The 27961-nt window shown below is 44.3% G+C and overlaps 1 protein-coding gene across 1 annotated transcript; it reads left to right on the top strand.

The window, feature by feature from the left end:
* The first annotated feature begins 44 nt into the window (after positions 1-44).
* LOC129385817 (actinia tenebrosa protease inhibitors-like) lies at positions 45-26718 on the top strand. The gene is made up of 13 exons (XM_072289490.1): positions 45-423; positions 1667-1714; positions 2951-3124; positions 4279-4329; positions 5538-5587; positions 7680-7941; positions 10250-10300; positions 13654-13827; positions 16875-16925; positions 20680-20730; positions 23108-23281; positions 24602-24661; positions 26156-26718. The coding sequence occupies exons 1-13, from the start codon at positions 213-215 to the stop codon at positions 26356-26358; spliced, it is 1560 nt and encodes a 519-aa protein (XP_072145591.1). The 5' UTR covers positions 45-212; the 3' UTR covers positions 26359-26718.
* The last annotated feature ends 1243 nt before the right edge of the window (positions 26719-27961 follow it).

Genomic DNA, 27961 nt, shown 5'->3' with positions numbered 1-27961 from the left:
CGAATTAAACTGCGTCTGAGAGCGTGCAATGAATTGCCACTTGGAGAAAATATCCTCATATGAGATACATGCTTTACTACTTGAATTCATATTACTTTTTTTTTTCAATAACCCGAACCTATCAACAATGTAAGGTGCGTATATTATCTGTCAAAGCAGCTGTCTATTTTTTTTAGTACCCCGGTAAGTTGTAGCGTATAAATGTTAATGATATGGAGCGAACATGTTCGGCTTCCAATACGGCACGCGCAGAGCCCACGGATCCCGTGTGCTACGAGCCGAAGAAGGTCGGACCCTGCAGGGCCTACGCTCCTCGCTACTTCTACAACACGACGACCAAGTACTGCGAGCGCTTCATCTACGGAGGCTGCAGGGGAAACCGCAACAACTTCCACGAACTGGAGGAGTGCCTGAAGACCTGCAGTAAGTGCGACGCAAGGCGTCGTTCTTTCACGGTCAATTGACGCACTTCTATGTTATAGTTCATCCCGCGACGCATGCAGATGCGGCGAAGTCGTTGCACAAACTCTGTACTTTTCTCTTTTTCCTCCTTTATAGCGCGTTTCTTCTTCTCCAGTGCGTTTTATAACACGTCTGCGGTTGGCACTGTGCAACATCTTTGCATTTCCTTGTTTCGCAGTGCAAGAAAACTACTTTCACTACCGATTACTACCGTAATCGGTAGTGCAAGCGTTGGTTTAATAACTATTACGTGTGAGGAGAGCCGCGATAGTTTCGAATCCCGATGGGTCCTGCGCCTCCGTGACAGCGTTCTCCTCCTTCTTACGGCACTGAAAGTGTGGCCGCCCACCACGAAAACAAGAAAAAGAACCAAAGAAAGCTGTTGGCTGTGGCAACGTCCTTGTAGATTTTTCGTTAGGATAGATAGGGAGTAAAGAAACGGTAACCTTAAATCCAAGCGGGCGTCTCATTACATAATTGTGCCCGAAGGCTATCGTACTTCTGTAAAACGATAAAAGGACATTACGAAAAAATTTGCGCCTCCTCAAAGCAGCACTACAGAGTTAGACGTGCTACTAACTGAAATTATTATTTTACGGAAATGTGTGCTATAGGAAAGTGTCTCTCAAAGCAAAACACTTCATCAAAACTCTTACGACGACCTCATCCAGGTCTCCTCTGAAGCCTCCTTCACTCGCATCAAAGGCCCCAGCACGCGGGTAAATTAACGTGGTCAAACGCTATTGATAACTATCAACACATATATTCGACACGAATGCAAAGAAAGGCAAACTTCGCTAAGTGTTTGTATACAACAGTTCCTCAATAATGAAGAGTGTATTGGTCCGTAAGTGTCGAGGGAAAGCGAATTTCAAGAATAAGAAACTGCAAATAGCAATTGAGCAAGCATTGCTATTGCGGCATTACAACTCACCACTTTTAATTTCAAACGAAAATTTACGATGAAGCAAAGAGAGCTACAACAATTCAAACATTATTTAATTCTGCCTGATTTTGTAATCACTACACAGGCGAATGAAGCAAACAATTCTAATTTCACGGTATGCTTTCTTTCTTGAAGCGCTGGTGGTTTCATATTGTTTTGCTCTGGTATAATTTCCGTTTACCAGATTGCCCTTGGTCACAAAGGCCTAAGGGCGCCTGCACTGCACTGACATACATTGCGTTACTTGTGGTTTTTCAGAGGTCGGATACCAGAACGTCACGGAGAGGTTCATGCAGTTGACCACTCGTAAGTGCAAAGCGAACATTTTCTAACTTAGCCTAATAGAGGCTCGCGTCGTTAAACTGCACAATTTTCTGAAGGCTGCGTATAGGCGGTTAAAAAGAAGGCGTATGGTCTAGAAGTACCCGTGGTCATTAGTACTCGCGCCTCGTAATCAGTTCGTGCGTCTTGACAACCAGTGAAGAGATAAATAGTAACTTCAGCAGAGCAGTTAAAGGCCATAATGGCCTCTTCATTTTTCTTGTCTTGGTTGTCTTGATTCGTGACTGACTCCATTCGTACAACCAAGTATTTGTGTGACTTCCCTTTCTGCGAAATCTAACAGAAATGATTATAACACAACACTTATTAAGGTAGTATTGACAAATCTACTTATTTTACCATTGTGCAGTATCTTCTACCAGCCATGCTGGTTCTGATGTTTTACTTGTGTCTGCAGTCAGATCCAAATGTAACACTGGGCAATGTAAAGTTTGTTGTAAGAATGCAGGGTCGTAACTCCCTAGTCAGCCATAGCTTTATGCTTCTCATTCGGCTTACCTTCTGTGGGTAGGCAGGCCAGCAGGCGGCTTCGTAAGCAACTCGGAACTATTCTTGTGTGCTTCGTTTCTCTGTCTGTGGGGAAAGAACCAGTTCCTTCAGGCTAACGACATCAAAATAATACAGAGAGCTTAATGCTTTCTTCACCTCCGCCGCGGCTCAGCTCGGCATGGCACAGTCTTCGGGATTTATATCTACACGCGGACACGATAATGGGGAAAGCAGCCCTTTACAGCTTCGCTGTAAAACAACAGCTCGCCAGTGCTCTAAATACCGCACTAATAACACAGTTACTCGCCTTAAATAACACAGTATCACACCAGTGCGGGACCGCTAAACCGAAAATTACAAAGACAAGTTACAGCAGTCTCAAAATCTTTCCTCTTCTGTCAGAGCGATAGCGAGCTGGCTAACGCATAAGCCTTCCTACTTAAAAAAAAAAATTCAGAATGCTTCAATAATTTTACGCGCACGTTGATGGTGATGCCTTTTGATAATGTTGGTGCTGGAAAAACGCGGTACGCACGAACCGTCCCGAGAATGACTGGGAAGATTGGGCATCGGCGCACCATTCCAGGTGTTTTCGTGTTCACGTTATTCAACGTGAACACAGTGGTCCTGTCTGCCTGATATTTATTACCATCTTGCCCACTTCGTCCATTCGTTTTCTCAATGCTCTTTTTATTTCTGCTTTGCTCTCAGCGCTCAAAAACGACACTTGCTACCTGCCGATGAAGGCTGGCCCTTGCTACGGCTACTTCCCCCGCTACTACTACAACACCACGACAAACTCCTGCGAACAGTTCATCTACGGAGGATGCCAGGGCAATGCCAACAACTTCCCGACGCTAGAGAAATGCGAGAGTGTATGCAGCAGTAAGTACATCGAAAAAGAAAGATGTGAGAGATCAAGAAGGAAGCATGTACGACTCGCACGGTTAAAAGCTTTGTGCTGGAAAATCATGACTCGCTCTGACTGGCCAAAAAGACGCACAGCGTATAGTGATTCAAACGAACTGACGCGTGGTAATAATTACCCGGGGGAACCACTCTTGCTCGAATAAAAGTATTTGAGTTTTACTTATAATTGTTGTTAAACATTTGATAGTGAGTGAAGAACACGGTCATATGGAGAAGGAAGATACGCTGGATGCTCGCTTTCATAATTAACTTCAGTGCAGAGGCGAAATTACAGGAAATGCAAATGCGGAACTGAAAATATTTTTGCAATTGTATGTGCATGAAATTATACAACTTCCCCAACATTTCGTTTTACCCACAGACGATGGCAGAGGTTGCCTTAGAAGTAAAAGTGAAGCAGGAGCGCATGAGGGCAGTGCCGCTATTGTTACCACCGCCTCTTTTCTCCTTCGGAAATAACGCCGGTATATGTTGCATAATGATTTTGTGGCAGACCTTTGTTGTGTCTACTATTCCGAAGTACTTGACAGCGCCCACCGTGCGTATTCCTGTGCAAGCTGAAAATCAAAAAAATTATTTCTTTCAGTGTTATATCCGCATCAGCCTTGTTTTGGCGGTGGCGTGTTTGTGATTGCAGAAAACTTCCGGTTGCGAGTTTTTCGTCCCATAACTGTGCCCCTCAAAATAAGTGTTCTGGAAGGTAGCTTAGCACATGTATGTAGAGATGTGTTCCGATATAAGAAATACACCTAATGCGTTGATTTCAAGTGCGTATCTTTCTTACAGTAAAATTTATTATTTAAACAACGTTGTAATTACGTAGCAATACTGGAGCCAACTTCAGGGTCTGTAACGTTTGCAGGCTATCGCAACTTGCTGTCCGCTTTTTTACTTACCAGATTTATCGCAGTTTCTCAGCGCGAAATCGGAAGTATTTCGGGAGCTCTGCGCGAAAATTTGAATGGTTTAACCCTCCTCTGGTAATCCATATCAATACATATCCTTTCTTCATTCACTACTTAACATCTACTCTGCTTGATATCGTAATTTTAGCATGTGATGTCTTATAGTATCACGTAATATTAACTTTGCCACTTTTTTTATTTCAGACAGTTCTTACGTATTGGAACTCACGAAGTCCAGGCTCATCACTAAACTCGGTAAGTGCAAGATCATATAATAGTTTCAAAGTGAAAACGAGTGCTGTTATATATGATAGCAGTTTAGCTGTTTCACTCACTTTCGGGCGGCTTTTCGCGCAAAAGTTAGGTTTAGAAGTAGTTTTGATGGAAATAACGTTTTAAAAGCACCACGCAGTCGCTTAAATTGGAGAGAAATGACTACATATTTGTTCCTGATTGCCATTTTATGCTTTCAATAAGTCTTCGATAACAGAAACTTGCTGTGGTTATTAAATAAGAACACTGTTATTTAATGATGGCGAAAATAGCTGTTCATTATTAGAAAACTGAAAAGTATCCGACAATCAAGTCGATTTATTTCTCGCACTAATTGATTCCTATTCGATACAATGTCAACGATTAGCATTCGCACTCCCCTAGTACTCGTTGTTTGCATGCCTAACCTCAGCTCAGTGGTGCCTTGAGCTGTAGGTTGCTCATTTTGCGAAGGGCAACATCAGGGCGCTGAAATGCCTACTTCCAATATGTCACCTGCTCTGTGGATTGTCCTTGTGCGACACTGTCGAGTAACAACACCGACTGCAGCTATGCAGTGTAGTTTTCACGCAGAAAGAGGCCCCAGTGCCTGGAATGCTCCGTTATCACCTCGCAAGCATTGACCGAGAAGAAGCATGTCCAGTGCCCGTGGAATTGTTGCGTAGACCTCGCGTACTCAGCAGACGCCCGCACTGCGTCATTCCCTGGATCAGAACTTCTGGTGTCAGCCTTATCTCGTGGTTCATTAGTGTTGCCACCCTCACACTACCCCTCCCGGACTTATCTGGTTACTTGAAAAGGTTGATTCCAAGCATACACTTACCTACACTTGTCCAGAACTGGGTATTAGATATGTATAAATTTTGAGGTGATTATCGTTATGTAATTATGCTGTTACCTTTTTATTTGGAACCATGCTGCAGAGTGGATGTTTCCACTTATTATTGGTCATGAATGATTTTTCAATTGTTCGCTATGATTGCTAGTTTTGTCCTTCGGAAATAACGTAACAATCTACGCCGCCGATAGATCACATATCAACAAGGCGAGATAATGTGGATTTGGAGTCCCATCCGTCGGCGAAGGCTTTCAGAAAAGCTACTCAGGAGGTAGTTTCGTCCGTACAAGGCTTCACGACGCCTCAACCACCTCAACTATGAGGTTATCCCTGACAATCCTGCTTTCTCCAGGGCGAGGCAGCGTCCACCAGAAGTCGTTCACCAGTTCGTCCACCTTGACGGTTTACAGTGGACACTCATTACCTTCGCGAGCTGTCGCAAGACCATTGCACAACGGCTTAGAAGCAACAGCCTCTCAGGCTTGGTTATCGTTAAAAAGAGCTAGAGCTGAATAGAGGCTGTGGCTGTGCACTGGTAACGCCGAACGCGAAGATTGACCAGGACACCGCTTTAACCGCGTGGTGCGCAGTGAAAGATATTCGTAATAGTTGAAACGAACTACTAGTACGACTCCGCTGAAGTTATTCCTTATTGAAAAATATCCGTATAATTTCGTTTTCAGCTACACTCTGTATGCCTCACAGTTTAGTGCTCCAGATGTACCTTCCATTCCGCTGTCATTGCACGAAATTGCCTCAGTGACAATACGAACGCGTCACGTGGACAGTGGTACGCGTTAATCCGCTGTAATCTATAAGCTGTAATCCGCAGAGCGCAAGGAACTTCAGCGCGACAGCGCATTACTCGGAGAACAGCCCGCGTACCTTTATGCTTGAGAAGCTGAACGTCTTCGGACAAGCAGTGTGACGAAAATGGACCTAATTTAGGAACAGATTGTCTTCCGGCAATTTTTGTCTCCGCAAATATATTGATCCTACTTTTGTATATTGATAATGTGCGCCCGTGCGCACGTAGAGTGCATCGACAGGAGACATTGCTGTGGGTCTGCCCTGAACAAATTAAGTTATTCTTGTAGTGGCACATTTAATTCTGGCCTAGAGGCTTAACGCGAGCCAAGGGTACCGATTGGTATGAATAACTTCGCAACGCTCTGAAGCTGCACTGTTGTTCATACGGCATACCAAGTGTGCTCTGAAACGAAATGTTATTTTTGTAAGGGTATAAAAATGTCTTCTTCAGGTCTTTGTTAAAGGGCAGACATAATACTTGTAGGGGCACTCAAAAAAAAAAAAAAATATAAAAGAAACCTAGCAATTACGAGATTATCAGCCATGCGTGGGGGAAATGGGGCCTAGGCGGCGTGTACCCAAAGTCGGCGTTAAAAAAAGAAAGCGACAGCGGCATGACAGACTACGGAAAAAAAATATGCTCCACGGATATTTATTGGTTCTGGCCAATATGGCCTGGTGTATTGGAGTGTCTTCAATACGACAAGCGGAACAAAATACGCAGAAAGTAACAAAACATTGTACTTAAACGGGGTTGATTTCTATGTCATTTTTCATGAACGGCAAACGTCTTCAAACGGTGGGCACATATGTCCCTCTGGACATAGAATCCACAAATGTTACAAAAAGTAACAAACCGCGGCATTCGGCTGCTCTGTGGCTACGCATTCTCCTGATAGAGATAAACTCAGAGTACAACACGTCGGTGCAGCGCTTACCCCAGGATGAAATGCGAAACCAAGCACGTTATTAACGGTAATTAATGAGACAAATTCCGGGGTTTCACGTGCCAAAACCGCGACTTGATCATGACGAACGCCGTAGTTGGGGTCCGGATTTAATTTCACCCAGGGGATCTTTAACGTGCTCCCCAACTAGCGGCGCACGGTCGATTTTGCATTTCGCCCCCGTCGAAATGCGGCCGCCATGACCGGGTTTCGATCCCGCGACATCGTGCTTGGCAGCGCAACGCCATAGCCGATAAGCCACCACGGTGGGTTACGTAATTTACGGCAAGGCCGCGATAGCAGCGCGCAGTAAACGAGGACACATAAAGAGAAATGCGACACAAGTACTGCCTTGCAGCGGGAGTTTCATTGTAAAGGACACGGGACAAATATCGCAGGAAAAACAACAGCTCAATAACCAGAAAAATAACACTGTAAAACACTAGTGCGAGACCTCTAAACCAAAGATTACAAAGACAAGTTACAGCAGCCACAGAATCCAGCCTCCTCCTCTGTCAGAGCAATAGCGAGCTGGCTAACGCATATGCCTTCCTACTTGAAAAAATTCAGAATGCTTCAATAATTTCACGCGCACGTTGATGCTGATCCCTTTTAATAATGTCGGTGCTAGAAAAAAAAAGGGAACGCAGAAACCGCCATGAGAGTGACTGCGAAGATTGGGCATCGGCGCACCTTTCCGGATGTTTTAGTGTTCACGTTATTGAACGTGAACACAGTGTCCTGTATGCCTGATATCTATTCCCATGATTCTCGGTTCGTCAATTGGTTTTGTCAATGCTCTTTTTATTGACGCTATGCCCTCAGTGGTCAAGAACGACACGTGCCACCTGCCGAAGGAAAGTGGACCTTGCTTCGGCAACTTCCCCCGCTACTACTACAACGCCACGACAAACTCCTGCGAACAGTTCATCTACGGAGGATGCCAGGGCAACGCCAACAACTTCCTGACGCTAGAGAAATGCGAGAGTGTATGCAGCAGTAAGTACATCGAAAAAGAAAGATGTGAAAGATCAAGAAGGAAGCATGTACGACTCGTATGGTTAAAAGCTTTGTGCTGGAGAATCTGGACTCGCTCTGATTGGCCAAAAGGACGCACAGCGTATAGTGATTCAGGCGAACTGACGCGTGATAGTAATTACCTGGGCGAACCACTCTTGCTCGAATAAAAGTATTTGAGTTTTAGTTATGATTGTTGTTACTCATTTACAGTGAGTGAAGAATACGGTCATATGGAGAAGGAAGATACGCTGGATGCTCGCTTTCGGAATTAACGTCAGTGCAGAGGCGAAATTAGAGGAAACGTAAATGCGGAACTGAAAAATTTTTTGCAGTTGGATATGAACAAAATTATACAACTTCCCGAACATTTAGTTTTACCCACCCAGGATGGCACACGTTGCCTTAGAAGTAAAATATAAAGCAGGAGCGCACCGCTAATAATGCCACCGCCTCTTCCTCCCTACGTGCTCGCCAACCTTGTGTGAATGTTCGTAACTTTCGAATTAGGAATCGATATTGTGCTATTCAACACGGTATTCAATCGAAACAGTCACTATTCGTGAATAAGAATACTTTCCGAATATTTTTAAGCCTTAACTGTTCCCGATAAAACATAGCATTGGAACAAAAGTACGGTGTTATTTATCTCCGTAGGCATACTATAGGAATAAAATATGACTATATACGTAACGGAGCAGGCCACGTCATTCAGAGAGCCAGACATTACCGGCTAAACTACAATCAGTCGCACTCTCCAAGAAGCCCTAGGCACGCGATCAAACTACATATTTGTTCCTGATTGACGTTTTATGCTTTCAATGAGTCTTCGATAACAGAAACTTGATGTCGTTATTAAGAAGAACACTGTTTTTTTAATGATGGCGAGAATCGCTGTTCATTATTAGAAAACTGTTTGAAAAGCATCCGACAACGAAGTCAATTCATTTCCTGCACAAATCGAATCCTATTTGATACAGTGTCAATGATTACCATTCGCACTCCCCTAGTCCTCGCTATTTGCATACCTAACCTCGGCTCAGTGGTGCCTTGAGCAGGAGGTTGCTCGTTTTACGAAGTGCAACATTATGGTGCTGAAATGCCTACTTCCAATATGTCACCTGCTCTGTGGATTGTCCTTGTGCGACACTGTCGAGTAACAACACAGATTCCAGCTACGCAGCGTAGATTCGCGTACATAGAGGCTGCAGTGCCTGGCATGCTCTGTTATCACCTCGCTAGCATTGACCCCGAAGAAGCATGTCCAGTGCCCATGGAATTGTTGCGTAGACCTCGCGTACTCAGCAAACGACCGCACTGAGTCATGTTCTGGCGCAGAGCTTGTGGTGCCAGCCTTATCTCGTAGTTCATTAGTGTTGCCACTCTCATCTTAGCACACCGAACTTATCTGGTTACTTGAAAGGGATGATTGCAAGCATGCACTTGCCTGTAGTTGTCCAGAACTGCGTATTAGATATGTACACATACTGAGGCGATTATCGTTGAGTAGTTCTTTTTTTTTGCGCACCATGCTTCAGAGTAGAGGTTCCCGCGTATTATTGTTCGTCAATGTTTTTTTCATTTGTTCGCCATGATTGCTTGGTTTCTCCTTCGGAAATTACGCCGATATATGTTGCATAATGATTTTGTGCCAGACCTTTGCTGTGTCTACTATTCCGAAGTACTTGACGGCACCCACCGTCTGTATTCGTGTGCAAGATGAAATAGAAAAAAAATATTTCTTTCAGTGTTATATCCGCATTAGCCTTGTTTTGGCGGTGGCGTGTTTGTGATGGCAGAAAACTACCGGTTGCGATTTTTTCGTCACATAACTGTGCCCCTCAAAATAAGTGTTTTGGAAGGTAGCTTAGTACATGCATCTAGTGATGTGTTCCCATATTAGAAATACACCTAATGCGTTGATTTCAAGTGCGTGGCTTTGTTACAGTAAAATTTATTATTTAAACAATGTTGTAATTACGTAGCAATACTGGTGCCAACTTCAGGGTCTGTAACGTTTGCAGGCGATCGCAACTTTCAGTCCGCTTTCTTACTTACCAGATTTATCGCAGTTTCTCAGGGCGAAATCGGAAGTATTTTGGGAGCTCTGCGCGAAAACTTGATTCGCTTGACCCTCCCCTGGTAATTCATATCAATACATATCCTTTCTTCATTCACTACTGTAATCGAAACGAAATAACATTTACTCTGCTTGATATCGTAATTTTAGCATGTGATTTCTTATAGTATCACGTAATACTAACTTTCCCACTTTTTTTTTTTATTTCAGACAGTTCTTACGTATTGGAACTCACGAGGTCCAGGCTCATCACTAAACTTGGTAAGTGCAAGATCATATAATAGTTTCAAAGTGAAAACAAGTGCTGTTAAAAATGATAGCAGTTTAGCTGTTTCACTCACTTTCGGGCGGCCTTTCGCGCAAGAATTAGGTTTAGAAGCAGTTTTGATGGAAGTAACGTTTTAAAAGCACCACGCAGTCGCTTAAATTGGAGAGAAATGACTTAACACAGATGGTGCAAGCTCCGCGACTTTCACGAATGAACTTTGCATGGATCATTAACGTCCCAAAGAAACGCATGGTCTATTGCAGACGCGCAATGTTATAGATACGTTGATACAAAGATAAAAGATAAAAAGATACAAAGATAAATTTTTTTGTTGTGTTTTACTTCAGCATTCCTGAACTTCACCTACGTTTCTGGTGAGGCGGCAATAAACGAGATGATTATGTCAGGCTGTGTTAGTAAATTACGCTCTTGCAGTGAAAAAATTCACCGGCAATTACGATACTAACTGAATCAAAATTTGAGCGCAGCTCTGTACGTGTTTCCCTTTTGCTATATGTAGGCCATATATCATTCGCGGTACAAATTCGCGACTTTATCATTTCGCGATGTAGTGCTGAACGTTGCAAATGGAGCGAAGTCGGGCGCGACTGCCTCGCTAACGTGGAGATCGCGAGAGGCAGCGTGCGCTTCACGTGGGGGCGCCATTCAGAGCAGCAGCCGCAGACAGACCTGCCAGACGACGCTGGCGCCATCTCGTAGGTAGCGTCGCCGCACTATGCTTTTTTTCTTTTCACGCTTTCTCCGTACCCGCCTCGTGGTTCCGCTGCACCCCCCTCCTCCTCCGCTTTCCTCCTCTCGTCTTTCATGCCCCGCTGCCCTCCGCGTTCGCTCTTTCATCCTTCGCGGTGCTCGTTCGCTCGCTGACGCCAACGCTCACCGCAGGAACGGGGGCCTCAGAGCGGCCCTTCAAAAAATAAAAGAGCGATTTGATTACAGCTCACGCCGTACTGGAGACTGCGGCGCACTTTTGACCGGCTGGCTTTCTTTCAGGCGCAACTAATACACGGCGTTTTTTTTCATTTCGGCCATCTCAAAAGTCGGCAGCCGTGGCCGGGACTTGACCTTGCGACCTTGTTATTAGCAGTGCAACGCCACAGACGCTAAGCCATCACTGCAGGTCAATATTGAAAAGCTGTCCTCTAGTTAATTGCTTATCATTAAAGAAGCACTGAATTGCAATCTAGCCGGAGCGTCAGTTAATCACGAAAATTTATAGAATTGATTATTCGTGTTAAATGCGCAAATAAGGAAAAATAATTCTTTGAGCTCTACAACGCCTCCCTGACAAACGGCATGCGATTTTCGTGCGGTATTGAAAATAAGGGGAGTTTGGCCATCATTTTCCTCACTAATAGACCGCCGGTTTTCGCTAAAGCAAGAAAAATAGGGTTTCTCAGCAATGTTTTGCAAATGTGACATGGCATAGTGTTGCTGTCTATTGTCAAAAGCCTCGTAGAGTGACAATTACTGCGACCCTCTCCCCCCATTTTTACTCAGCATCACGGACGACGGAAACTACCTCGCATCCATAGCGCCCGAAGTATCGCGTATGTTCGGCCGCGCGGTCACCCCTAGCCGTTTCCTTTAAGTTTAGTTCGGCCAGGAGGTAACATGACCAAGAGCGCGTTAGGGCGACGGCGGGGAAAAGCGGTGGGGGGGGGGCTCTGGTGAGTGAATCTCCATCTCTAACTCCGCCGTGGCTGCGCATTGCATGGGTGCATGGCGGAGGCATCGTGCTCACCGTAATCATTAGTTCCCCTGCCATCAAGTCGGTGGTGCAGCCGAAGTTTGGTGCCGCATCTTACACCGTGGAATGTGGCGTGGCCGACGCGTCACGTTCTCTCTCGAGATGAACGCAGCATGTGGTCGCAGCCGACAGCGCTTCTGATGCTGTGCCACAAAATATTTCGTTCGTCTTCTTGGACGCGTCCGATGTAGAGACATGAAAAATTTCTCTAAGATGCTGTATCACTGAGTAGTAATTACTCATGAATATAGCTCTTATGTACAACTTACCTTTGTACTTTCTGTGCTATCCCGGCTGCTGGACATTACGGGAGAGTTACACACGCTTTTGACGCCGAATGCCGCAGCGCATTTCTTATGGCCTTGTCGTCTCGTCAAATACGTCGCTTACAGGCATTCCCACAATGAGTGGCATGTCCAACTGTTTTTTTTTTCGAACGACCATAGTTTAACGTGATGTTTAGAAAAAGTTCACTTCAGCAAGGGACAATATGAACACTGAGTCAAAATCACGGCACAACTCTACCAGGATGATAACATATACAAAGTACAAAGCATTGTGTTGACGGCAGGTTTAACGCGATTGCGTTGAGCGCCCCGTGTCGGAGCACGCTGTCCGTGGCGTTGTCCCTCAGAAGAAGTCATCCCGAACTGCAACCACGCAGGACCTCTGCGTGGTGCAAAGGTGTTACTGAACTAACTGAATTTCTCAAAAGCAGCACGTGTCAGAAAATTCGTGAATTCCGCCTAACACACAACCTACAGAAATGATAGCGTAGGAATGTAATTTTAATATACGACAACATAAATTCAATATACGAGAAAACAATTTTTTTGTTGCGCGGACTCACAAACCCAACCTCCTTTATCCTTGATTACGAGGGTATGAGCCAATGATGAGTGAGTGACTGTTTGTAGCCTCTGCTTTCGGGGGTATGAGCGATTGCTCCGCCCTGCATTGCCGCTGGGATCGTCCCACCATTGTTTTCTGTCGGGCCCCCTCACGTAGAATATCTGGTGTCGGTGTCCCCGTCAATGGGGCGCGATAACGATATCGCGTTCCACTCTTAAAGGCAAAGAGTGGGCGTCTTCCAAGCTTTTCGTTGTTTTTTTTTTGTTTTTGTCGTCAATGGCTTCGGTATATTATGGCGACTTTCAATGCAGCCATGCGGTGTGATTAAAGAGCCCATAATAAAAAAAAAGAAATACAAGTGGAAATATCATTTTGTTGACGAAAAATAAAAGTATCTAGCACGAATCACCACAGGGATTCATTTTAGTCGCTTCCACGTCGAAGGTTCTGCGACTCGCAGATGCGTAACGTGAAAAATTTTCCCCATCCTGTCCAAGCTATAGCACAGAACATTAGGTCGCAAACGGTCATTCAGGCTGTGCAATACCTGCGCTTGTACTTACAGCACTGCCGTGAATACTTCATTATAAAGTAGTTAGTATGCACTATTTAAGTGTTTCCTTAGCGAGAGGCGGCATCGCAATGATAACAAAGACTATATCGTCGCGTTTCCCAATACTGGTTCCCAAATATCCTTGAGGCGCCAACTGTGCTTAAATTTTCCAGTGACCCTAGACCCAGTATGTGAGCTGCCGAAGAAGGTTGGTCCGTGCCGTGGCCACTTCCCCCGCTACTACTACAACGTGTCGACAGACACATGCGAACCCTTTATCTATGGAGGATGCCAGGGCAACGCCAACAATTTCGAAACACTTACGCAGTGCGAGACCAGGTGTGGCGGTAAGTGTTCGCAATCCTTCATTCGATATGAATTGCATAAACTGAAAACTGAAAGTAGTTATTCAATATATTCAAAGAAGCAGCACACACGTGTGCACAGACACACACACATCCTATATATATATATATATATATATATATATATATATATATATATATATATATATATATATATATATATATATATATATATCCTAGTGCAGAGCCATTCTCACGTTAGCTCCTGCGTAATTCAGGTATACAATCGCGAGCGCATTTTGCAGATATATATATTCCGAAACACAATGATGCCTGCAGACGATGGACATTAATGAAGGCCTTTTTGATAATACAGTGCGGCTAGAGATAATATGTCTGCCCTAAAAAAATACCACAAGAAGATTTTTTATACCTTTACAAAAATAACATTTCGTTTCAGAGCGTACTTATTAGGCCGTATGAACGACAGCGCAGGTTCAGAGTGTTGGGAAGTTATATACAGCTATTGGTGCCCTTGACGCGCGTTAAGCCGCTAAGCCAGAATTGAATGCCCCAACATAAGAATAAGTTAATTGATCTATTCGGGGCAGAGAAACAGCAGCTAGTGCCTCGCGTTGATGCACTGTATTCGCGCATGGACACAAATGAACAATGTAGCAAACTAAAATCAATATATTTCTGTGGACAAAATTGTCGAAAGATAATCTGTTCTTAAATTAGGTCCAGTGTTATCACATTGCTTGTCCCAGGGTGTTCAGTTTCTCAACGCTTAGAGATACGCACTCTGTTCGTCGAGTAATGCGCTGATGTTTCCTGCGCTCTACGGATTACAACCTTAAAGGGCCTTTGACCACATATACCCCGGCATGTATTCAAGACTGGGCGTATCGGTTTTCCGCTCTGCACTTCGTACAATGACACAGCAAACATCGCACGCTTTCTGGGGTCTTGCCCAAGCTACCCTAGTGCAAGAGGCTCTACTTGAGAACATAGAAAAGAAACAAACGCCTTCTACATGTGTGTCTTCAACCCCTTGCATTTCCGTATGAATTTGCTACAGCCCGAAAGAAAGCTTCACGGCTTCATCTCACGTTTTCAAGAGACACCTAACTCTTCGACGGATGGTGAATAGCAAAGTTACAGTGAAAGAGACGCTCAGGAGCAGAAATTGTCGACATTGATCGCCAGGCTAAACCATACTGTAATAACAAACCATCACTAATGCGAAAATGAAAACTTGGGGAAGGTTAACGCAGGCTGGAGACAGTTTCAGGTAATCATCTCATACGGCCTGCTGCGCTCTCTTTTCAGGAGATGGGGCGTTGCAAACAACCGCGTTTATTTCACACTTGACAGCCAAGCTTGTTAACAGGGTTCTGCAACAGTTTTCGTGTGGCGGCGTGGTCGCTATCGAATGTATATGTAACGCAACATGCGTCGCAGACCCGCATTTCCTTTGAAACGCATTGATCAATGATTACATAATAAAGGTTACCTTGCGCACACGTTATTTTATCAGTCGACAACCAATATGTGGCCCTTTTCTAACCAGTTTACTGTATTTTTGTCATTCATTTTGCCTTATCCTTGCTTCACTTTGGCGGTCGGCTAGGAATTTGTACATCTGCGACGATAAGTGAAGCCGCAGTAGCGCTGCAACGCAGCCTGATTTCGAGCCGTTACTAAAAGCAGCCAGCAACGCTCGGAGGAAGCAGTAGCAGTTGGTGCGCATCATTAAGGCCTACAAATAAAAAACGCACCCCTTGTACTTCTATAGGGTTTAAGTGTGTCAGTTGGTCAAATTTACACACATCCGGCAAATATTGTTTGAGAAGCGCGTTTTCCTGAGGCGCGAGCAGTGGGCTGTAATCGAAGGCGTATTACAGAATAACGTAGCATATTATTATGTCTGCAATTCCTAAATTGCCTTTCACAAATTATTTGTGAAGTCGAACGTTCCTCTCCAGGACTCTTGAGCTTTTCGTCGCCTTTAGCAAGACGTCATGCATAGACGCAACTGTTGACGAGATCAATGATTGCTGAAAATGACCGAGTTCGATGGTCGTTAGTTGTAAGAGCATTAAAGCTTTAGGTGTGCCCTCGGCATTAAATCATGTTAGTGGTGAAACCTGCACTCTGTAAGTTATCTTTGTTGTCTCGGTAACGAGAAATCCATTTAACTAATCGCAATCCGAACACGGACGCTCTTAGCGCGTAATCTAGCACTTCCTCAAGCACATGGGCCTCACTGCACCGTAAAATGCAATGAAAACCAAGCGCTCGGTGTATAGCGGCTAAAATCTTGAGCACCGCTATTATACACATCACTGGTATGCTTTTCATGAACCACTTGCACATTCAGCGAAAGTTTCGTTAGAGAAAATTGCCGCATCAACCTGCAGGCGTCACGTGGTATTCATTCTTACAGCTTCGAAAGGGCAGGACGGTGAAGCTAAGGATGCAAAATAATAATGAAATGACGATTGCAAGCCCATTGCCTACGCAGTTGGTTCTCCGATAACGAATCCATTATTTCTTCGTCGAACAAATTTACCATGGCCTCCCTTTGCTTTTGCATTGAAGCATCACGAACAAGGGACACGTACTTATGAAAGATCTGTCTAGTTCACAAATATGTTCATTCCGATAAACCATGCCTATTACCCCTCGAACCTCACCGTACGTCCTCAAGATTACATAATCATTTTAGCTCCAAGCGCATTTTCGGTAAAACCACTGCTTTCAATTTATCTGCTGTACCTCGTGCCATATCCCACTGGAATGGTCATCCCGATGATATCATCACGATAACTGATCGTAAAATATTTTGTGAACGCCTGTGCGTGATTTTTACATAATATCCTTCCTTTTATATATCTGCTATGCTTGATCATGCTGTGCTTTGTTTTGTTTTTTAGTTCAGCCACTGTGCAGTTGTCTTAGGTTTATATTTGAGTTGTTTCCATTGTACTTAACAGTTCTTTGTTACGTTGCCCCCCTTACTCAATGCCCGACAGGGCCTGTAAGGCGTTTTATAAATAAAAATAAAATACGTCGCTACTCCCCAGGTAACCTCACCGTCGAAGATGACTCATGGAAGAAGCACATCATGAAGCCGGGTGAGCGCAAACCGCTTTTTTTTATAGAATATACAGTGCGCAAAACGGAATCTAGTGTAGAACTGGCACAATGTGAAGTAGCTTATAATAGTTTACTGCCTGCTTTTTGTGGTTAACAGAGTGGTCTTATGCATTTGTGGCAGATGGCAGAAATCTGTGCATTGACCTGGATTACTCATACAGGCGCACATTACTTGAACAAGAAATCGTAATGCATACACGGATAATTAACAGAATTTCACAAGTCAAAATATTGTCTAATTACATGAGGCTTCGTTCTGCAATTTCAACAGTGAAGCCATAGAGTTTTCGAAGCACGTTCACTAAAAAGGAATTTCGAAATTATCACCGGTTTTGAGATAAGTGCCGTCAAACCATGATAGCACTACTAACTGTCATGGTCGATCTTTCGTTCTTTCTTTCTTTTTTACGAAAACGCCCTTTTATACATTTACGGTCTAAGGTATTTGCAAAAAACTCCACACACCGCTCCTTCTGTTGTGCGCTTCACTTATATGTAGCGTAACGCCCTTCGTCCAAAGCATCACGTTCTGATCCCAGTATACGCCCTTCTCTTCTTTTTTCTACACTCGGCTGCTTCTGTTGCCGAGTTCTTCAGATCTCATTTGCCTTCTTGTTCTCCTTCTCTACCCAGTTGCATTTACTTATTCTGGTTTATTGTCCCAACATTTCCCATGGCCAGTGGCACATGGCCAGCTGCAGGTAGCCAGTGTCCTGAATAGTATTTTTGCTCCTACATCCAGCGGCACATGCACCGGGGCCTACGTTGTTTTCATTAACCAATCGACTCACATCGAGTCGCACATACCGCATGGTTGAAGCTGTGTGCTCGACAAAACAGCAGCCAGTATTTAACAGCCATCATCCGCAAAGTGGCGGGAAGAGCCGGCGAAATATTCGCATTCAAAAAATACTTGGAGAAATATCAATAAATGTTAAAACGAAGCTTTCTTTGCCTGTACCGCCTACTTTTCGGAAGCTGGCTGCTGCTGTATTGCCAATTACACAGCAACTTGGTTGAAGACTGCCAGTCCTAATGGGCAACTTGGGCCAGTGTGGTTGTGCAACTTGACGACTGACCCTGGATAGGCGAACATTCCTTGCCACTCACCCAAAATGGGTGTTTGTCACGAAAGATGTGCCAATATACCAGCGCAAAACAATGGACAAGGCGTAAACAACTAGGCAATATCAAATTGAGGAAGCCTGCTAGAGAAGCAGCCGAGTGTGGAAAAGATAAGACAAATAGAACCAGAGCGTGAATTGTGCGAGGAGCGTTGAGTTACATAGAAGTGAAGAAGAAAGAAAAATGAAGACATTTCAGTAAACACAAGAGACAGCTTTGCTTGTAACTGGTTTCCATATATGCATGGCATTCGCCAGAATTTCGAGTTTGCTTTTCGATTTCGCATGCAAATAATGTCCACCTGTTAGCGGAGTACAGTTTAACTAGTAGACTACTGATACATGCCGAAAGCAAATTTTAATATTTCTTAACATAAAAAAAAAAACATTATATATATATATATATATATATATATATATATATATATATATATATATATATATATATATATATATATATATATGTATATATATATATCTGTATACATAAACGCTTGCGCGATGTTCATGCTTTTTCTGTTGTGTTAATTTCTGTCTATGCTTGTCACATGGAAAACTGGTAGCTTAAAGGATTCCGTGGAGATGGCTACAACGGGCAGCATGTTTCTACCATGTAGCCAATATATATATATACACGAATTTTCACGTATACGTATCTTGTCTACGTGAGAGTGCTCACACAAAGGCGCACAGCCCAAGCTCACGCTACAGCACAGATAGATTGCTGCAAAGAGTATCGAAAGAGGCATTAGTCCTAGTAGTCAGTGAATGCTGCTTCTCCTCAAGAACAGCAGAGTAGTGCGCTTCTCATAGAGCTTAAGCTCGATTGGGACACCAGATATACGACAAAATTTGGTGTTTTACGTTTCTTGTACACTGAAGTTCTTTTAGAACCACTTACCATGCAAATGTCTTAAAATAACGTTTCGCTCGACTTTGCAGCACTTAGCAAGTATTCTCGCTAGTATGTGAAACACTGACCATACCGTGGCGCAGAGGATTACTCGTATTTGTGCCAAACTGAATGCCCCTTGCGGAGTTTTAGACATCAAAAACAGATTTCTTTTCACTTCCCTGTTTCCATTAGCAATGTTCTATTTATACACGGAATCGCAGTTGTAGACTTCGGCTCGCTTTATATCATAATTCACCTATTTTTGCCAGCTATTTGGCTGTATGGTATTCGTACATATTTAGCACCTTTTGTTGCGCATCTCTTTAACTCACTGTCGCCACCATTAAGGATCTTCATTTAATATTTGGAGTGGCTGTTGTCGCCCAACTAACAGTTTTATCGAATCAGTTCCCCCATCACCTTCACACGCTACTGAAAATGTCCGTGCCAATTGCATATACAGAGCCTAAAAGAAACGTGACCGAAAGTTATCGAATAAACTCGTTGCTTATGCGACAAATATTGTTTCACGATTACTTTTGTTATTACTTTTCCGATTTCGCGTTCTCAGGGAACGTTAAGCTCGAGAGTTTCTAATTACACGTGGGAACGAAGAAATCGTTTTTATCTCGGCTACCGCTGCACTGATATTGATGAGGCTTGGCACACAGAGGTACACACCTCGTTTCTGTTTCTTTGTCGATGCCGCAGCCCATCGATTAGGTAAGCAAGCCAGAAAGCAAATCACACATGGCTTCCACACAGCTCTAAGTCAGTTGGGCAGAAAAGCATTCACCTTGAACAAAATCTTTGCACCGTGGCATCTCATATCGCAGTTACAAGAGCTACAAAATCGCTGCCGTGATTTCGGGAGTATACCGGGTTGAGTGACAGTCTGCGATATTGAGCAGGTAATTGTTACTACATTGGCGATATGCGCAGCGGACTTTTTTCTCCTAATATTTCCCTCCCGTTTACCTTTCACCCAGTGCAGGGTAGCCAACAGGGCTCAGCCTTGGTTAACCTTCCTGCCTTTCATGTATCATTTGCCTATATTTTTTGTATATCTTGGTAACGTTTGTTGCACTTAAACGAATTTAAAACCTGGTAAATGTAAGTGGCATTTCAGTTTATTCGGACAATATTGTTTACTAGACCTGTTGAAAATCGCAAAACTTTAAAAACTATAGTATCAGGTATACAGCACGATAATTCTGCACCAAAAATTCTGTTATTATTTTGTAAGCTTCATGAAATGTTTCATAGAAACGGACAAATAGTTGCATTATTCAGCAGTTTAAAATGTACCACTAATTTTAGAATAAGCAAACATTCTAACAAGTTGACGTAAGCTGTAAATTCATGTCATAAATTTGTGGCCTTGAGATGCTCTGACATATTTAGTTTTCAAGAATGGGATGTCTGGTTTTGTGGTGCACAGTTACGCATTGTATATTTCGTGCATCCGTCTTTCCTTTCCTTAACTTACAGGTTTTTGGCCATGTTTTGAAAGCATTGAGATCTTCAATCGGAATTCGGCTTCTGATGCCTAAGTTAGGTTTCAACTTTCTGTCCCAAATGTAAAACCCTCATACGCACCGGTGTAGCGGTTGCCTCGTGAAAAGCGTTTCTGCGTTTTATACTTATTTGAATATGAGACTCACACTTGGCTCCCAGCTAAACTTTTATGTTCACACATTTACATTGTTGCAGTTGCCTTGGCGGACTACATCCGTTCCAACCCTGTCCTGTCCAGGAGCCTCGGTACGTATATTGAATACTCTGAATAATACGCAGACGATCGAATCAGGCAACATTGATCCCTCCAGGTAGCATGTGTGGGTTTATTAACCAGTTGCCTTCACCCTAAAAGATCACGTACTCGTGACGCCTGCGGCAGGAATGATGTTTTACATCCGCCGCGACGGTTTGTGAGCTGTGGCCTTGGGTAACAATGCCAGGGTTAGTTCTGGCAGTAGCACATGAATACCCCAGAAAAGTATATAGGAAAACGGCACCGCGGCAGCTCAACTAAGTTATATATATATATATATATATATATATATATATATATATATATATATATATATATATATATGTGTGAGTGTGTGTGTGTGTGTGTGTGTGTGTGTATTGCAAAGTTAGAGGCAGTCGTCTTTCTACACAGTTTCACTTGGAAGAATTCTTCGAGCGTGTCTGTGCGCCGAGATATCCGACTCCAAATTTTAATTGTGGTTCGCATGATTACGCATGCAAGAAAGTTAGGATCGGTACAAGGCCCCTCCCTGATGTGATGTGGATGTTGCGTGCGGTGTTTAGTCCGACAATGGGGCGGAGGCATTGGCATAGATGATAGCTGTCCCCCTTTTCTTCTCGGCTGGCGAAATAAAAAAAATCCAAGGACACGGAAAGGCTGTCGTAACGCGCGACCGCGGAGCCTGTAATGATGGCGGCAGCTACCACGCCGAGATAATGGCGCGAGCGGAGAAGCCGGAGGACAGTGCGCTTGCGCAATGGTGACTACACAAGCGTGCATGGCGCTTGCCTGAGTTACGCAAATAAGGTGACTGCTGATTTCCAAGTACTGCAAGATTTATTGAAATCAAGAGCAACAACTGCATGGCACCCCGCGTTGCCATATCTTGATATCGCAAGCCGAGAGGGAAAGGGGAACAGTAATCATGTTTGCCTATGCCTCCGCCCTGTTGTGAGACTAACCTCCACACGTAACAGCAGCGTCACATCAGGGAGGAGCTTTGCGCCGAACCTCACTCTCCTGCACGCGTAATCATGCGAACGATAACTGAAATTTGGAGACGGATATCTCGGAGCACAAGCACGCTAGAAGAATTATTCCAAGTGAAACTGTGTAGAAACACGACTACCTCTAACTCTAAATAAATTTTAGTTGAGCGGTTTCACGTGCCAAAACCACTTTCTGATTATGAGGCACACCGTAGTGGGGCTCCGGAAATTTCGACCACCTGGGGCTGTTTAACGCGCAGGTAAATCTAAGTACACGGGTGTTTTCGCATTTGGCCCCCATCGAAATGGGGCCCCCATGGCCGGGATTTGATCCCGCGACCTCGTGCTCAGCAGCCCGACACCATAGCCACTAAGCAACCGCGGCGGGTTTGCATAAATTAACTATAAAGCTTAATTTTGAACACCCGGTATATAAAGCATTTTGGTTCAGTACACGGTCTCATCCGTGATAGTAAGGTATTCATGTTTCGGCTCTTGCTTATTTGCTCGTTCATTACGTTGCTAACACAAGTCGTGCACAAATTCCGATTACAGGAATTGCACTGCGCCTTATCGCACTGCAACGATGTTACCCTACTCAAGCCTAGGTGTGAGAAATGCCCAGTAACAATTATATAATTGTCAAAGCTATAACTCAGCCTATCATTGTCCTCACAATTTTGGTGCAGCTTTCAAGATCTGACAAAAAAAGTTATGAAGACGCTTTGTAAACTAGCTTAGCCATTTTGTATTTGGTGCTCGGGTCTGTGAAATATGAGCAAACAATTGTGGTCTATAATTCAGCGACTGCTCTGCTAACTTTCACCATTTCCGCCAAAGAAAAATTTAGTAGGGTCACTCATGTATAATATTGCAGTTCAGCTTTCGATTCTCTGGCGCCCTTCAAGTTCCCTGTAGGAGCAAGGAGAGCACCGCTAAAGGGAATGCATACGCACTGTGGCAGAGAAAGCAGATACTTTGAGAAACAGCTTTTGATGACTGTCTTTTTGGTGGAGGCTCCGGGAGCGCGTTTGAATGAGGCTTTCGCATACAACGAAAACACGCCAAACGCATTAGAGCCTTAGTTTAGATCACCAACTTCGACATTTTTGCCATCGTAGCGAGAAATTGGCAGTATTCAGTGAACTCTGCCGATGACGAGTGCTCGTAACACGATGCATGTTCGACGTAAATGTAGAGTACATACGAACACGTTAACTCGTTTCTGACTACTTGCGCTTATTATGCTGCCGCAATTCTTTTTTAACCTTTTGTGGGGAATGCTCCTCGTTCGGAGCACGCACTCCGGTATAGCATTGACGCTGCCAGATGTATGCGCGGCAATTCGCATTTTTGTCGCATGCTCAGCAAGTGCACGTACACTTGGCTCACGCAGTGCGACTAAACCCGGTGTGCAACGAGACCAAGGAACCCGGTCTCTGCGCCGGCTATTTTCCTCGTTTCTACTTCAACAACGTCACCAAGACTTGCGAGCCATTTATCTACGGAGGATGCCAGGGCAACGGTAACAACTTCAACACCCTCGAGGAATGCAACAGCACCTGCTGGGGTGAGTGATCACTCGAAAGTGTTTTTTCACTGCGACAACAGAATTCGGCAAATCTGACCATTTCAAAAGCCACAGAATCGTCCCTGAAGCGTCACGGCTGGAACTACTTGACGTTTCTCTAGGCGATATGTGTAGGGCGAGAAAACGCGGGCGCGCAACAGTCACAGTGCAGCTGATTTGACTAGGCTGCGTTGCACCTTTTGTATGAAACACGTGCGTTCGACAAAGAAAGGTGGAACAAGACGTAGGTGAGTGCAATAAGCGGAACACCTCATACATCAGCCAATAAGGATGAGCTTATTTCTGCGAAGGCGGCGTGCTGACGGGAAGCCGCAATTACGAGCTAAAGGACTCGTTAATGCGGCTCCATGATTATTTTAGCCAAAGCAACATTGCGGTACGAAGCCTAAGCCCTGCACTGTGCTTCAGTTGAAACTCCACCATTCAGGGGAACAAAGAGTACGCATCACACTGACACTTTCTATAATCACAAATGAAGCATGGCCTATCGAGTGTATTAAACAGCATGCACTAATTTAAAGCTTCTATTTGTTTTCATACGCACTTAACTTCATCCGAACATCCGTCTATTAATGGATCACGTACGCTCTACGTCGCGCTGAAAGTGCTGACTCATCATGTCGAGTGTGATCGTCAACCATTCCACTCTGCAAAAGTCAATGTGTTAACCTAAGGCGAGCCACGAATTGGGCCCCCTGAGCGTCCTTCAGGAGTTCACCCGATCTAGTCTGAAGCTTTTTTTCATTTGCCAGAATAGTAGTGACCGCCGCAGAAAATTGCAGTACCATATGCGTAATACTCAGAATTTCAACATGTCACCGCTTCCGCTGACGTCGTCGCTGCGAGCGAATTTACCGCGGCCTTTAGTGCAACAATTACGCAGCTTGACGTGGTGGATCTTTTGACCCATGTGTGTTTTGTAGCGAACTGTCAAATAATTTTACCCTTCTTACAGCATCATATTGAACTTCGTATATCTCGATATACAGAGTTGCTTTAAACAAAGCACTCAATTTTCATAAAACGGTCAGCCAACTGGTATTATTGTGTAGCAAATTCGCTGTCAGGTGCCTCTCCTCCACCTGTATGAAATTACTCGCGCTCACTGTGCTATCCAAAAGGCAATCGTACAATTGAAGTTGGGCATTAAGCTACGCACAAATGTTCCGTCCACTATCTCTGCGGGATGTTCTCGGAAAGGCAACGGGAAGTGCATCGCAATTTAGCCTAGAAGTCTGTGAGTGCAGTTCACCCAAGAGGGACGTCACTTAAGAATGTTTTCTTCCTGCATCTATGCAGCATCCCTGAACCCGCATCCCTTCGTGATCACCAGTGCCGTTGATGTTCCTTTCTGGCCTCGTAAGTATTCATTTTTTTGCTATGGCAAAAGTATACTACGTTTTATTTCCATCTATTGGAACTATTTTGCGCAAGGAAGATTATGAAACCGTGACGGTGGCTTACGTCTGACTCGATGAAAAATTAAATATCGAGTTTTCGCCTGCCAAAATCAAACCATGATTATGAGGCACGCAGCAGTGGAGAACTAGGCATTAAACTGCCCCAACTGAAGTTCTTAATCGTGCACGTAAAGCTAAGCGCACGGTTGTCCTCGCATTTCGCCGCCATCAAAATGCAGCCGCTGCGGGTCGGTATCGGACCCACAACCTCGAGCTCAGCAGCACAGCGTCATAGCCACTAAGCCACAGCGGCGGTCCTCTGACGCATACGCTATCCAATTTCATTGGCGCCAGTTTACAATGACGCGCGGTTTGTGTGCCATTTGTACGGGGCATTTTTCTGCACATTGAGGCCGTAAGAAAGTAGTCTTACGATGTTCATACTCAACGACCTTTTCGCCCAACTAACGCAGCGTACAGTGCCGAAGTAAGAATCACATACAGGGATTGCAATTGTAGTGGATTGTAGTGGAATTGCAATTGTATACAGGATTGAATTGTAGTGGTTTTCATCCGAAAGCTGTGGCGTAAGCTTTGAGAAGCGCCATAGGGGAGAGTCTTCGTTGAAGAATTTTACTCGCAGATCATGTCAGTTGAGTCTTTAAACAGCGACTTATGCCTCCATAAATCAAAGTGGCGGTTAAGGTGTAAATGGCGCGAGCGTAGCGCTGTCTTGCGCCGGCACAATTCATTTCTTATGAGATCTAGCACCTCGTATCTATAATGGCAAACGATGTCACGTTCATTCATCGCATACGCACTACTACGGATTGTACCTTTAGTACCTAAGGCGTGGTACAGATACGTTTCCTGCAAAATAGCAGCAGCTCCAACATGCGAATGCCACAGGTCATGGTGCATGCGATCACGATGTTCTGGCCACTTACGTTCATCTTCACGCACTTCGCGCTCGTGTATTGCCTGCTGGCACAATTGCTATCCGCATAATGCCGATGTGAGACGGACACGAAGAGATACCCGTATCACCTTGCAGCGGGTAAAATATTATCCACTCATGTAATAGCGCAATGAAGTACCTAGATGCGTAAGCCTCTACTTGCGTGCGTTAGTGTCTGCGTGAATACGTGCATCTCGACGCGTGTACATGCGTGTACGTTCTAATAACCTATAGTTCAACGTTGAAAACATCTACCTGTCATGTCTTTCGTTCTTACGCAGCAAAATGTCGAATATTTTCTATTAAAAACTGTCGACAGAGTATTGAAATACAGGAAATATTCTTGAATTTCTGAATCTTGCACAATGCGAAGATACCAATAGACATCTATCAAGTTCATACACGAAATCTCACCGAGGCAGATCCTCGCGCAAGGCGCTATTTCGCCATAGTCAGGCAACATGTTGCTAACACTGTCGCAACGTTCTTTCACAGTGTCGCCTCCCGAAGAATGCACCTACCCGGCCGACGCAGGACCATGCGACGCTTACATGCCACGCTTCTTCTACAGCACCCTCACCAAGTCGTGCGAGCAGTTCGTCTACGGAGGATGCGGAGGCAACGCCAACAACTTCCGCACCTACGGCGCGTGCCAGAACAAATGCACGAAGTTCTTCGGCGTGATCCCTCGTGCCTAAGAGGAAGGGATACCCCTCTTCAGCCGTCGCATCCACCGGTACACAGAATCCTCCAGAGATACAGAGACGACTGGAAGCGCTCAACATGAAAGAGAAATAATAAAGAGCACCCAGTTTAGCATTGCCGTCAGCAATACGAATCCAACACGGAAGCACGAAAATTATTTCCGCTGGTGCGAGAATAATACCTGCGAATGTTGCTTTGCTTACAAAGCAAATATTTTGTGTTTCAGAACAATGAAATTAAAACATTGTGGTCCAATATAAGTATTCTTTGTATAAGTGCCAGCTGGAGGACTTCACAACTTAGAACCGGATCCGTCTATGTTTATTGCTTAATAAAGCTGTCTTTCTGTATGATTACTTTGTTGCTTCGCTGTTAGGTGTGCACATTCAAGCAAACTCTCGATGCTCTTCTGCCTGCCGGACCGAAGTTGGGAAGCTACTTAAAGGATGGATGGTCAAATATTCATTTCAATTTACCTTGGTAGCGAGGGCGATAACTTGGCCACTCTGGGCCGTGAACGTAGCTCTGTTTTCTTTGCATCTCAGTTTAAATTCAACGGCTTCCGGGTATCTCGCGATTGCGAACAAGAACTGGAAATTTCGATGCTTAAACCTGTGACGACGCGCAACTGTGACCCCTTACACCTAGGAGACCTGGAAAGAAAAAAAAAGCTAATGAGTCACACTAGAACATGTAAGGGTTATTTTATCAATTCCTGTTCAATCAACGCATGACCAAAGCCCACACTTTTGCCGATTGGCCAATAGCCAGAGTAGCTCTGCTCAACCTTTATCCACAAGGCACTCACATCTGCATCGCAATGATTCCCAAAGGAGACGAACTCAAGACTCAGGGTAAGGTTAGATTGCGAGATTTGAGGCTTTTCCAAAAGACAGACAAGGGACATATACCAGACGTTTAATAGAAAAGCTATTGTAACTGCCTTTACCATGCGTGATAAACTGCTGGAATTTCTAGACGTTGCTAAGCAGGCCTTCCTCTATACCTTGACACACTATTCCAAACATTACTTCGTCGACTGGATGTTTTTGTGCCATCGCGAAAAAAACTCGCGTGTCCTACGTACATGTGTATCAGTGACACGTGAAGCTTGCTTGCTTGCTCCTCATTTCATGACATCTTCCCCAATAAGGACGATTGGCTTCTATCTCGTGCACACTCACTGGCCTACTAAGTGGTTATGTTGCTGAGTGCGTTGGTTTTACAGAGCATGCGTTTCGTACTTGCTTCGTCTCTATATGTAGCCTCCCGGAAACTCATAGGCGCTAGAGGTTTTCCTGTCACGGCGCGCAGCGTGGTAAAACATAGCAAATTATTTTATCGCCCTCTCCTGAATCGTGGTATGTTCTCCGTACACCACCACCAAAATGACAAAGTAGAATAAAAATGCAGCACAAGTATGGGGCTTGCGCAGGGCACGAACATGCTACTCGCCTTTTAAAAAGAAAGCACAGCATACTAGTGCTCGTCTAGTCCCTTTCACACAGTCTCAGGCCCAAAACGTGTATATGGTTACGCAGATCTCGCACTATAAAAAAAAAAAAAAAAACATGGCAGACTGCAGCGCATAACAAT

The sequence above is a fragment of the Dermacentor andersoni genome, chromosome 7 (assembly GCF_023375885.2).
Source record: "Dermacentor andersoni chromosome 7, qqDerAnde1_hic_scaffold, whole genome shotgun sequence".
NCBI classification, from domain to species: Eukaryota; Metazoa; Arthropoda; class Arachnida; order Ixodida; family Ixodidae; genus Dermacentor; species Dermacentor andersoni.
This window is presented reverse-complemented; position numbering and strand designations above follow the sequence as displayed.